Source organism: Equus asinus, chromosome 29 (assembly GCF_041296235.1).
Source record: "Equus asinus isolate D_3611 breed Donkey chromosome 29, EquAss-T2T_v2, whole genome shotgun sequence".
NCBI classification, from domain to species: domain Eukaryota; kingdom Metazoa; phylum Chordata; class Mammalia; order Perissodactyla; family Equidae; genus Equus; species Equus asinus.
In genome coordinates, this window is record NC_091818.1 from 18040311 (window position 1) to 18055442 (window position 15132).

Genomic DNA, 15132 nt, shown 5'->3' on the forward strand with positions numbered 1-15132 from the left:
CTGTGGCAAAATTTCCTCTGAGAGAGATCTGGAACCTGGATAAAAAGAAATCCCACAATAAGGGACAACACAGAGAGGGGTGGAAGAGGCAGAGATACAGCCCTGCTGAGGAAAAATGTACACCCTAGCCATGACATTTCATGATCAGGAGTGATCTCAGAGATATAGAATTTTTCCCAGAGGAGCAGGGAGTTCAAGCTCCACATTACACACTCCAGCCCTTAGATCCAGCACAAGAGAGACTAGATCCCAAAATAACTAGCTTAGAAAAACAAAGGAGAATATGCACAGGAAAACTATAGAACTTCAGGGAAAGGAAAACCTGCTCTTAAAGGGCCCACACACAGACTTACTCAACACTGAAACCAGCACAAAAACACCAGACAGAAAAGTGCATAGTTTATTGGTAAAAGAGACTCACTTACTAAGATGAAAGCACATCCTGGAGATGCAGGAAGTGTTTGGGCTCACCCGCCGCCTCAGGGACTGAGACATGGGTGGCAGCCATTACTGTGACCTAGTTCAGCCATGCTGACACAGATGCTGGCAGACACCATTGGAATCCTTCCTCTAGCCTGTTAGTGCAGGGGTATGCTCCGCCCACTAGAGCACCTGAGGTAATCAAGTACAGCCAAGCAGCACAAGCAGCATGCCCTAGAGACTGGCCACACCCACCAGCAAGCTCACAGCAGACTTGTACCAGTGGGCCTCGCAAACAGCCACACAGGGGATCTGTCCCAACTACCAACACCTTAAATGGTTGTGTGTTGCCAATCTGCCCCACCCATTAGCACACTTGAAGCAGCTGTGCAGTGCAGGGCTACACAGCCAGTATGTGCCAGAGGCCTGCCCCAACCAAAAGCAACATGCCACATCTACATGCCACAAAGCTAACCACACCAGAGGCCTGCCCACCCATCAACATATCCAAGGCAGCTGAGGACTGCAGGAGCATACAGACAGCCAGACCAGGGGCCTGCAGCAGTTCTGTATCCCTGGGCCTAACAACCAGCCATAGTGGGGGCCTGACTTGCTCACCAGCAAAACCATGGTAGTTGTGTGCTACCAGACCTTGCAGCCAGCTGTGCCAGGGGCTTTCCCCACCCAATAACGTGTCCATAGCAGCTACATGTGCCCAGACCTCACAACCAGCTGGCCCAGGGGCCACCTCAGCCTACCCACACACCTGCAGCAACAGCAACCCCACCAAAACATAAGGGCACATGCAGTCCACAAAGGGGACCCCCCTGGAGCATTTGGCATGGGTGACAAGAAAGGAGCATGCTGCTGGGCCCCATAAGACACCTCCTACATAAAGCCACATTTCCAAAATTGTGTGACATATACATAGAAATAAGCACAGAGAAGTAGGCAAAATGATGAGACAAAGGAATATGTTCCAAATAAAAGAACAGGACAAACCCTCAAAAAAAGAACTAAATGAAACAGAGTAAACAATCTACCTGATAAAGAGTACAAAGTAATGATCATTAGGATGCTCACTGAACTGAGAAGAATAGATGAACACAGTTAGAACTTCAACAAAGAATTAGGAAACATAAGAAAGAACCAATCAGAGCTGAAGAACACAACAAAGGAAATGAAAAATACACTAGAGTGAATCAAAAGCAGAATAGATGACACAAAAGAATGAATCAGTGATCTGGACAAAAGAGTAGAGGAAATCACCCAAGCAGGACAAAAAAAAAGAAAAAAGAATTTAAAAGAACGAGAACAGGTCTAAGGCACTTCTGGGACAACATCAAGCATGCTAACATTCACATTATAGGTGTCCTAGTAAGACAAAAGAAAACAAAGGAGCAGAGAACTTATTTGAAGAAAGAATAGCTGAAAAATTCCCTAACCTGGGAAAGGAAACAGACATCCAAGTACAGGAAGCACAGAGAATACCAAACAAGATGAACCCAAAGAGGCCCACACCAAGACACATTATAATTATAAATGTCAAAAATTAAAGATGAAGAGAGAGTCCTAAAAGCTGCAAGAGAAAAGCAACAAGTTGCATGCAAAGGAAAATCCCATAAGGCTACCAGCTGATTTCTCAGCAGAAATCTTACAGGCTAGAAGGGAGTGGCACCATATATTTAAAATGTTGAAAGGAAAAAACCTACAACCAAAAATACTCTATCGAGCAAGGTTATCATTCAGAATGGAAGGAGAGATAAAGAGTTTTCCAGACAAGCAAAAACTAAAGGAGTTCATCACCACCAAACTGGCCTTAGAAGAAATGTTAAAGAGACTTATTTAAGTGAAAAAGAAAAGGCCGGAAATAGGAATAAGAAAATTATCAAAGAAACAATATCATTGGTAAAGGTAAATATACAGTAAAAGTAATAGATCAACCACCTATAAAGCTACTATGAAGGTCAAAAGACAAAAGTACTCAAATCATCTATGTCTATAACAAGAGGTTAAGGGATACACAAAAATAAAAAGGCAAAATATGATGTCAAAAACATAAAATATTGGGTTGTGGAGTAAAAGTGAAAGGCTTTTAGTAAGAGCTCAAACTTAAGAGACCATCAACTTAGTACAGATTGCTATTTACATAGGCTATTATATATGAACCTCACAGTAACCACAAACCAAATACCTATAATAAATACACAAAAACTAAAGATAAAGGAACCCAAACATAACACTAAAGAAAACCATCAAATCACATGGGAAGAGAGCAAGAGAAGAAGAAAGGAACAGAGAAGAACTATAAAAACATCCAGGAAAAAAGTAACAAAATGGCAACAAGTACATACTGGTCAATAGTTAATTTTAATGTAAAGGGACTAAATGTTCCAATCAAAAGACACAGGGTGGCTAAGGCCCATACATATGCTGCACACAAGAGATACACTTCAGACCCAAAGACACAAACTGAAAGTGAACGGATGGAAAAAGATATTCCAAGCAAATGGAAATCAAAAGAAAGCTGGAGTAGCAATACTTATATCAGTAAAATAGACTTTACTTATATCAGTAAAATAGACTTTAAAACAAAAACTGAGATAAGAGAGAAAGAAGAGCACTACATAATGACAAAGGGAACAATCCAACAAGAAAATATAATGCTTGTAAATATCTATGTGCACAATATAAGAGCACCTAAATACATAAAGCAAATATTAACAGACATAAAAGAAATTGACAGTAACACAATAATAGGAGGAGACTTTAACACTCCACTTACATCAATGGATAGATCATCCACACAGAAGATCAATAAGAAAACATCGGCCTTAAATGACACATTAGAGCAGATGGATTCAGCAGATATATACAGAACATCCCATCCAAAGACTGAAAAATACACATTCTTTTTGAACGCACATGGAACGTTCTCCAGGATAGAAACATATTAGGCCACAAAACAAGTCTCAATAAATTTAAGATTGAAATAATATCAGGTATCTTTTCCAACCACAACGGTATGAAACTAGAAATCAACTACAAGAAGAAAGTTGGAAAAGTCATAAATATGTGGAGATTAAACAAAGTGCTATAACAATTACTAAGTCAATGACTAAATCAAAAGAGAAGTTAAAAAATACCCAGAGACAAGTGAAATTGAAAATATGACATACTAAAATCTATGGAATACAGCAAAAGTGGCACTAAGAGGGAAGTTTATAGCAATGCAGGCCTACCTTTCTTGTTCAAAAAACAAGAAAAATCTCAAATAAACAATCTAACATTACATCTAAAGGAAGTAGAAAAAGAAGAACAGATGAAGCCCAAAATTAGTAGAAGGAAGAAAATAAAAATCAGAGCAGAAATAAATGAAATAAAGACTAAAAAGACAGAAAAGATCAACGAAACCAAAAGCTGGTTCTTTGAAAAGATAAACAAAACTGACAAACCCTTAGGCAGACTCACTAAAAAAAAAGAGAGAAGGCTCTAATAAATAAAATCAGAAATAAAAGAGAAGAAATTACAATGGACACCAATTGTAATACATTTGGTGTATTACAAACAATTGTATACACCAATTGCTGTATACAATTGTACAACTATAATACAGATAATTATAAGACAAATATAAACAATTATAAGAGAATCCTACAAAAAACTATGTGCCAACAAATTGGATAACCTAGAAGAAATGGATAAACTCTTAGAATCATACAATCTCCCAAAACTGAATCAAGAATAAATAGAGAATCTGACTAGACCAATCACAAGAGATCAAAACAGTAATCAAAAATTTCCCAGAAACAAAAGTCCAGGACCAGAAGGCTTCTACGGTAAATTCTAACAAACATTCAAAGAAGATTTAATACCTATCCTTCTCAAAATATTCCAAAAAATTGAGGATAAGGGGATGTTTCCTAACTCATTTTACAAGGCCAACATTACCCTGATACAAAACCAGATAAGGGGAACACAAAAAAGCAAAATTACAGGCCGATATCACTGATGAACATAGATGCAAAAATCCTCAACAAAATATTAACAAATTGAATACAGCAATCCATTAAAAGGATCACACACCATGATCAATTGGAATTTATTCCAGGGACCCAGGGATGGTTCAACATCCAAAAGTCAATGTGACACACCACACTAACAAAAAAATCACATGATCATCTCAATAGATGCAGAGAAAGCATTTGACAAGATTCAACACCCATTTATGATAAAAAAAAAAAACTTTCAATAAAATGGGAATAGAAAGGAAAGTACCTCAACATAACAAAAGCCATATACAACAACCCCACTGCCAACATCATACTCAATGGTAAAAAACTGAAACCTATTTCTCTAAGAACAGGAACAAGACAATGATCCCCTGTCACTACTCTTATTCAACATAGTATTGGAAGTGCTAGTCAGTGCAAATAGGCAGGAAAAAGAACTAAAATGGATAAAAACTGGAAAGGAGAAGTAAAACTGTCACTATTTGTGGATGACAGGATTCTATACATAGAAAACCCTAAAGACTCCACCAAAAAAACTATTAGAAATAATCAACAACTACAGTAAAGTTATAGGCTACAAAAACCAACACACAAAAATCAGTCTCATTTCTACACATGAACAACAAACCAGCAGAAAGAGAAAGCAAGAATACAATCCCATTCACAATCACAACAAAAAGAATAAAATACCTAGGAATAAATTTAACCAAGGAGGTGAAAGACCAGTACACTGTAAACTATAAGACATTATTGGAAGAAATTGAAGAAGACATAAAGAAATGGAAAGATATTCCATACTCATGGATTGGAAGAATTAACCATAATTAAAATGTCCACATTACCTATAGCAATCTACATATTCAATGTAATCCCAATCAGAATCACAATGGCATTTTTCACAGAAATAGAACATAGAAGACTACAATTTCTATGAAACAACAGAAGAACCAGAATAGCCAAAGCAATCCTGTAAAAAAGAACAAAGCTGAAGGTATCACACTCCCTGAATTCAAAACATACTACAAAGCTATAGTAATGGAAACAGCATGGTAGTGGCACAAAAAGAGACAAGACACACAGATCAATGGAAGAGAACTGATCCTAGAAATAAACCGACACATTTATGGACAGCTAATTTTTGACAAAAGAACCAGGGAACACACAATGGAGAAAGGAAAGTGTCTTCAATAAATGGTGGAAAAACTGGAGAACCACATGCAAAAGAATGAAAGTAGACTACTACCTTGGACCATACACAAAAATTAACTCAAAATGGGATTGAAGACTTGAATGTAAGACCTGACACCACAAAACTCCTAAAAAAAACATAGGCAGTATGCTGTTTAACATTGGTCTTAGTAGTATCTTTTTGAATACCATATCTTCTCAGGCAAAGGAAACAGAAGAAAAAATAACTGGGACTACATCAAACTAAAAAGCTCCACACAGCAATTTAACCATCAGGAAAATGTAAAAACAACCTACCAATCAGGAGACAATATTTGCAAATCATATATCCAATAACGGGTTAATATCCAAAATATATAAAGACCTCATACAACTCAACAACAAAGAAACAACCCAATCAAAAACAGGGTAAAGGATATAAACAGACATTTTTCCAAAGAAGATATATATATGGTCAACAGGCACATGAAAAGATGTTCAACATCACTAATTATTAGGGAAATGCAAATCAAAACCACAAGGAGATATCACCTCATGCCCAAAAGAACGGTTATTATTAAAAAGACAAGAAATAACAAGAGTTGGAGAGGATGTGGAGAAAAGGGAACTCTCATACACTGCTGGTGGGAGTGCAAACTGGTGCAGCCACTATGGAAAACACTGTGGAGATTCCTCCAAAAGTTAAAAACAGAAATACCATATGATCCAACTATTTCACTTACGGGTATTTAACCAAAGAACAGGAAAACACTGATTCAAAAAAATATAAGCACCCTTATGTTCACTGCAGCATTATTCACAGTAGCCAAGACTTGGAAGCAACCCAAGTGCCCATCAACTGATGAATGGATAAAGAAGATAGATAACGGAATACTACTCAGACCTAAAAGAACACAAAATCTTGCCATTTGCAACAATATGGATGGACCTTGAGGGTATTATGCTAAGCAAAATAAGTCAGACAGAGAAAGACAATTACCATATGACTTCACTCATATGTGGAAGACAAAACAACAAAAACAAACAAATACATAGATACCGAAAACAGATCGGTGGTGACCAGAGGGGAAGAGGGCATATGGAGGCCAAAAGGTGTATGGTGACAGGTGGCAACCAGACTTTTGGTGGTGAACATGATGCAGTCTATACAAAAGTCAAAATATAACATTGTACACCTGAAATTTATATAATGTTATAAACCAATGTGACCTCAATAAAAATAAATAATAATGTAAGTAAAAAATAAATCAATAAATAAACAATAAGGATTCCATGAGACATGGAAAAGAAGGAAAAAAGCTCTCTTTATTCGGATTGCATTAAGTTTATAAAGGATATGACAATATACCTGGTGAACTCTACAGAATCAATGAAAAAAACTAACTCAAAACAAAGAATTCAAAAAAACAGCAGTACTTAATCAGCACAAAAAGTCAGTAACATTTATATACAAAAACAATAATCAGAAGATATAATGGATAAGAAAACCTAACTCAATAGCAAACAAAACACTTAAGAATAAACAAAAAAGTTTAAATTTTTTTCTATATGGAGAAAACAAAGCACTGTTTAAACATTATACTATATTTGAACAACTAGAAACACATCCCTTTTCCTTGATTAGGATTTCTCAACATCACCAAGATGTCAGTTCTTCCTAGATTTATCTATAATTTTAATGCAATTCCATTAAGTTATATCAATGAGCTTTCTTACGAAGCTATTTCTTGAGACCTAAAGTTTATATCAAAAAAATAAACATGTAAGAATAGCTAGTATATTAGTTTCCAAGGGCCACCATAACAAACTACCAACAAACTAAGTGGTTTAAAACAAAAAATCATTCTCTCACAGTTCTGGAGGTCAGAACGCCAAAATCGAGGTGTCAGTAGAGCTTGACTCCCTCGAGAGGTTCTAGAGGAGATTCCTTTCCTCAACTCTTTCCAGCTTCTGGTGATTCTAAGCATTCCTTGGCTTGTGGATACTTAACTCCAGTCTCTGCTTCTGTCTTCTCATGACCTTGTCCTCTGTGGCTTCTCCTTTTCTATCTCTTATAAGGATACTTGTCATTGAATTTAAGACCCAGTTGGTTATACAAGATGATCTCATCTCAAGATCCTTAACTTAATTACATATATAAAGACCCGGTTTCCAAATAATGACTCATAGTTAATGGGGATAAAGACGTAAACATATTTTTTGGGGTCCACAAATCAACCCACTAAAACTAAAAAAAAAACACTAAAAAGTGAGAACTGTGAGGAAAGACAAGTTAGTCCTGGTAGACATTAAAACATTATAATTTTGAGCCAGCACCGATGGCCTAGTGGTTAAGTTCAGCATTCTCACTGCTTCAGCAGCTGTGGTTCACTTCCTGGTCACAGAAACACAGGACTTATCTGTCAGTAGCCATGCTGTGGTGGTGGCTCACATAGAAGAACTTGAAGGACTTACAACTAGAATATACAACTATGCACTCAGGCTTTTGGGAGGGCAAATCTTCCCCAGCAAAATATATACATATATCACAATTACTTTTAATTATAATTAATTAAAACAATGTGGCACATACCAGACAGACCACCCAACAGAGAAAAAAAGGTCCAGATATAGACACAGACACATGTAGAATTCTAGTATATGATAATGACAGAATTGTGAGGGCAAAAATGTCTTTGAAACAAATAGTGTTAGAACAACTGCAAAGCCATCTGTTAGACAAAATTAAATAAAATTATATCCATTCTTCACACCATACACAAGAAGAACCTCTGCCTATCCAAAAAAATGAAATTTAAAATTACACCAATCTACCATTTCCAAAACCAGACAAAGCACACAAGAAAAGAAAACTACAAACCAATATCCCTGATTAATACTGATGCAAAAATCCAAAACAAAATACTAGCAAACAGAATTCAAAAACATATTAAAAAGATTATACAGCAAAACCAAGTAGGAATTATACCTGGAACACAGGATGACTCAATATATGTAATAATATGTAACAATATAATACACCACAAAAACAAAATGAATGACAAAACTACATGATCATCCCAATAGATGCAGAAAAAGCTTTTAACAAAAAATTCAACAATCTTGACAAAATTAATAAGAACAGTCAATAAACTAAGAATATAAGTCAATTAGGCTCACATGTGAGAGGATGGACTATAATTAGTTCTTGGGTGGCAAACATGATGTAATCTACACAGAATTCGGAATATATTATGATGTACATCCAAAAGCTATATAACGTTATAATCCAATGTTACTGCAATTAAAATAAATTAATTTTTTTAAAAAAACTAAGAATATAAGGAAACTAACTCAACATAAAAATCCATACATGAACAGGTCACACAAACACCATACTCAATGGGGAAAGACTGATAGCTTTTCCTCTAAGATCAAGAACAAGGCAAGGCTGCCCACTTTCACCATCACTATTCAACATAGTACTAGAATTTCTAGATAGAGCAATTAGAAAAGAAAAAAATAATAAAAGGCATACAAATTGGAAAACAAGAAGTAAAATTCTCTTTGTTTGCAAATGTCACAATGTATGTAGAAAACTCTAAAGATTCCACACACATACAAACACACAAAAAATGTTAGAACAAATGAATTCAGCAAAGTTGCAGGATACAAAATTAACATTTAAAGTCAGTTGTATTCCTACATGTTAACAAGGACCAATCCAAAAAGAAAATTAGGAAAACAATCGCATTTACTATAGCATCAAAAAAGATAAAAATATTTCAGAATAAACTTAACCAAGGAGATGAAAGATTTGTAAACAGAAAATTGTATATTTGTACAATATAAAACATTGCTGAAGGAAATCAAAGAAGATAGAGATAAATGGAAAGACATCCCATGCTCATGGATTGGAAGATTTATTCTTGTAAAAATGTCCATCCTATTCAAACTAATATACAGATTCAATGAAATTTGTACCAAAATTCCAATGGCATTTTTTTCAGAAACATAAAAAACATACTAAAATTCATATGGAACCTCAAGGGACCTCGAATAGCCAAAACAATCTTGAAAAAGAAAAAGTTGGAGGCCTCAAATTTCCTGACTTCAAAATATACTACAAAGCAACAGTAATTAACACAGTGCCATGCTGGCATAAAGACAGATATATATGTACGCCTAAAACTAATACAATGTTATATGTCAATTATATCCCAATTTTTAAAAATAAAAATATAGGGGCCAGCCCAGTGGTGCAGTGGTTAAGTGCGCATGTTCTGCTTTGGTGGCCTGGGGTTCGCCAGTCTGGATCCCAGGTGCAGACATGGCACTGCTTAGCAAGCCATGCTGTGGCAGGCGTCCCACATATAAAGTAGAGGAAGATGGGCACGGATGTTAGCTCAGGGCCAGCCTTCCTCAGCAAAAAGAGGAGGACTGGCAGCAGATGTTAGCTCAGGGCTAATCTTCCTCAAAAACAATTAAATAAATAAATAAATAAAATAAACATATAATTTAAAAGATCGATACATAGGCCAATAGAACAGAACTAATAACCGAGAAATAAACTCTTGCATATAAGTCAAAATAATTTTTGACAAGGGTACCAAGACAATAGAATGGGGAAAGAACAATCTCTTCAACAACTAATGCTGGGAAAACTGGATATCCACGTGCAAAAGAATAAAGTTCTACTCTTTCCTTACACCATATACAAATATTAAGTCAGAACGGATCCATGACCTAAATCTAAGATCTAAACCCATTAAACTGCTAGAAGAAAACAAGGGAAAAGCTTCAGGACATTGGATTTGGCAATGATATCTTGGACATGACACCAAAAGCCTAGGCTTAACAAAAGCAAAAACAAACAAGTGGGGCTACGTCAAACTAAAAAGTTACTGCACAGCAAAGGAAACAATCAACAAAATGGAAAGGGAGAAAATGTTTGCAAAGCACATATCTGATAACAGGCTAATAGCCAAAATATGTAAGGAACTAATACAACTCAACAGCAAAAAAACAGATAACCTGATTAAAAAATGGGAAAAGCACTTGCATAGATATTTTTCCAAAGAAGACATACAAATGGTCAAGAGGTACATGAAAAGGTGCTCAACAGCACTCATCATTAGGGAAATGCAAATCAAAACCAAGATGAAATATTATCTCACACTTATTAGAATAGCTATTATCAAAAAGACAGGAGAAAACAAATGTTGGCAAGAATGTGGAGAAAAGGGACCCCTTCTACCATTGGTGAGAAGGTTAAGTTGGTACAGCAACTACGGAAAACAGTATGAAGGTTTCTCAAAAATTTAAAAATATAAGTACCATGTGATACAGCAATCCCACTTCTGAGTATATACCCAAAGGAAACAAAATCATTATCTCAAAGAGATATCTGCACTCCAATGTTCATTGCAGCATTCATAATAGCCAAGATATGGAAACAACCGATGGATGACTAGATAAAGAAGTTGTAGTGTACACACACGCACGCACACACACACTGGAATATTATTCAGCCATAAAAAAGAAAGACATCCTGCCATTTGTGACACCACGGATGAATCTGGGAGACATTACACTAAGTGAAATAAGCCAGACACAGAAAGACAAATATTGCATGACCTCACTTACATATGGATCTTACAAAAAAAAAAGACAAAAGGCAAACTCATAGTAACAGTGAATAGAATGGTGGTTACCAGGGGCTGGGGGGAGGGGGTCATAGGGAGTTATTGTTTAATGCATACAGAGTTTCAGTTTTGCAAGAGGAAAAGAGTTCTGAGATGGATGGAGGTGATGGTTGCACAACAATATGAATGTACTGAATACTACCGAACTGTACACTTAAAAAATGGTTAACAGGGGGCCAGCCCCATGGCCGAGTGGTTAAGTTCACATGCCTTGCTTCGATGACCCAGGGTTTCACCAATTCGGATCCTGGGCATGGACACGGCACCACGCATCAGGCCACACTGAGGCAGTGTCCCACATAGCACAACCAGAAGCACTCACAGCTAGAGTCTACAACTATGTACTGAGGAGCTTTGGGGAGAAGAATAAAAAAAAAAAGAAGATTGACAACAGTTGTAGCTCAGGTGCCAATCTTTAAAAAAAAAAAAAAGAAAAGAAAAGAAAAGATTAACAGGGCCAGCCCGGTGGCATAGCAGTGAAGTTCGCACGTTGTGCTTCAGCAGCCCAGGGTTGACTGGTTCGGATCCCGGGTGCGGACATGCCTGCTGCTTGTCAAGCCATGCTGTGGCAGGCGTCCCACATGTAAAGCAGGGGAAGATGGCCACAGATATTAGCTCAGGGCCAGTCTTCCTCAGCAAAAAGAGGAGGATTGGTGGCAGATGTTAACTCAGGGCTAATCTTCCTCAAAAAAGAAAATGGTTAACATAGTAAGCTTTATGGCATTGTGTATTTTACTAAAGTAAAAAATTTGGAAAAAATGTATATATCAATGTACATATAAATGTGTGTATATGTACACACACACACATATACACACATATGTGTATTTATTTTTTTCACAGCAAAACACGAGAAAATATATTCCAAAATGTTAATGGTGCTTATATATTAGAGTGAGATTACAGATAATTTGTTTTCGTATGTGCTTTTCTCACTTTTTCAAATGTTTCACAATAATACTTTTATAATCAGATACACAATAAACATTATTTTTCACAACTCAAAAAATAAGAAAGTGCATTATCAAATAGCAAGTGCAATATTATTTCATTTTTAAAAAATAATGTATATAACCATGGGAAAACAGGAAGGTAAATAAAAAGGTTAATAATGGTTGGTTATCTCAGGGAAATAGGATTTTGGTGATTTTTTATTTTCTTCTTTTTGCGCGTCTTTATTTTTTATCGTGTGTGTGTGTGTGTGTGTGAGAGAGGAAGATTGGCCCTGAGCTACCATCTGTTGCCAATCTTCCTCTTTTTGCATGAGGAAAACTGTCACTGAGCTAACATCTGTGCCAATTTTCCTCTGCTTTATATTGTGGGACGCCACCACAGCATGGCTTGACAAGTGGTGCTAGGCCTGTGCCCGGGATGCGAACCTGAGAATCCCAGGCCACCAAAGTGCAGCACATGAACTTAACCACTATGCCACTGGGCCGGCCCAGACTTTATTTTTTAAATTTTCATTAATTATGACATGTTACTTTTGTAATATAAACTTGCATTAAAAAACACAATAAAGTATAAATACTATATAAGAAAATACTAATGACCCAGTCAATGCTGTACTTAAAAATTCACAGATCTAAATGCCTATGTTAAGAATAAAGAAAAATAATGCTTTCTAATGCCTTTCCTAACTCCTTAAGGTGCTGTATCTAGACTAATGTTTCTGAATGGATTACCACATTGAAGTTTAAACAATCAATATAACTTTAAATATTTTATTACTAAAAGTATTAATAATTAATTTAATTATTAATTAACATTAATGTAATTAATATTGTTGGTTTATTATTGATTGATAACAATTAAAATTATTAAAATATTGAGTAATATTTACACCTTGCAGTTTACACAGAATACATACATTACGTTCTTCCTTAACTGCTTCTTCTAACTGAGCTGCAAATTGTGAACAACATATCAAGAATGAACTCAGATCATCCCCAACCTTTTGAAAAGAATAACAAAACAGAAAGTTACTTTTATTTCAGAACCCATATGTATATCCATTTATATTTCAGTATATTTAACTACTTTTGAAAATATTTTCATGTATGTAACTTATGTCCCTTCAAACACATAAGACAAGAAAGCATACTCTAAATGCTATCCTACCAAATTCTCCCAGAAAGTACATTCTGGGGAGTGGCCCATTAATGACATATACCCTATGAGCTATGTCTCTCCAGTCATTCTCCCCTATACAGTTGCAGAAAATCAAGCATCCCAGACTTAGCCTCTTGAAATTGACAGGTGGCAAAAAAAGGTAGCCACTGTGTGTATACCTTATAAATATTTCTTTGTGTTAGAAAATGAATGCTAATTAGGACTTATTGTAAGTATATTTGCCAAGAGCTGTAGTCTTGCATCCTCACTTAATGGGCAAGAGAAAACTTTGACGAAAAAAATAGTTACAGGTTAAAATGTCACAATGATTGAATCTCTTCTAGTAGAGCAGTGACTTGTAAATCAGAGAATTGATCCATGATGAACAAATCTCAGATGCTTATATACACTCAAAGAATGTTCTCCATGAGGAATATGTTTGTTCAACATTACATTTTAAACATACTCATAGGCTCATATACCTCTTTGTCATGGTAAAGACCTATAATCATATAGGAGAGGGAAGAAAAACTGAAACAGTCATTCATGATAATGAAAATAGGAACGAACTAGAGTTACTAATCACAAATATAAAGTGAGATCATTTGCATACTTGGGGATTTTCTTCCACCCACATTCAGGTGCCAGATAGATAGAGAAGACAGAGATCAATTTGACCAGACTTGCAGATTAACAAAATAAATATCAACAAATAAGCAATCAATAAAGCAGGACAGGGCAAGAGAGTTAAGTACATATGCAAGGAAGGAATAATAATAACAATAGACCATGGAATTTAAGCTTAGGGAGGTAAGAACACAAGGAGATTTGGGACAGTAAAAGGCAGTAGGGCCAATAGATTATAGTTCCCAATGGAATCAAAGGACTTCTGGAGGCATAATATTAGACAGACTAAGTGAGAAAGCTAAAAGGCAGTCGTCAGAGATTAGGATGGTTGAAACAAACTATGGAAGTTAAATAAGGCTACATACTGTATGATTTTATTTATACGAAATTCTAGAAAAGGCAAAACTATAGTGATAAATCAGTGGTTGTCTAGAGCCAAGGCAGGAGAGAATTGACTGTAAAGGGGTACAAGGGAGCTTTCTGGGATAATAAAAATGCTTTACAGTTTGATTGTGGTGGCAATTACAGAACTATAAAAAAAAGGAGGAGCTAAAAAGCAGAGAAATCTTATCCTGCACATTCTCATGGTAATTGTATTTCAAAGCTCTGCCAGGATTGAACCAAAATGTGAACCAAAACTGTTTAAATTGAAGTTCAAACTCCTGCCAACTAAAATATTGGCAAGATCAAAGAAATCAGCCCCTCAGGGGAAGCAGCAATAGGAGACATTGCAGATTAGACAAATCAGATAAAACCTCAACCTAATTAAATATATGGATCAGTTCCCGCCCAACTCAACTCTTAGAGGAATGAGAATGATTAGCCCTTCACCCTAAATGCCATAAAGGAAACAGCAACCATTCTCTAGGAAACAAAACACTGTACCATAGTTTCCAATGTTCTTCTAAATACAATGCTTGGGATCCAATAAAAAAAATCACAAAACATATGAAGAACCAGAAAAACACACTCCATAATCAAAGGAAAAACTAGTTAGAAGAAGCAATCACACTCTTCACCCAGATATTGGAATTAGCAGACAAGAAATTTTTAAAACTCTGTTATCAATAAGATAAAAGAATTTACAG

At 35.9% G+C, this 15132-nt stretch overlaps 1 protein-coding gene across 1 annotated transcript in view; it reads right to left on the bottom strand.

Annotated features, from left to right (window-relative positions):
- CCDC7 (coiled-coil domain containing 7) overlaps positions 1-15132 on the bottom strand; it is a 432318-nt gene that overhangs the window by 413031 nt on the left and 4155 nt on the right. The window contains exon 3 of the mRNA XM_070500835.1: positions 13176-13259. Coding sequence (XP_070356936.1) covers positions 13176-13259 — 84 coding nt within the window. The remainder of the gene's footprint in view (positions 1-13175; positions 13260-15132) is intronic.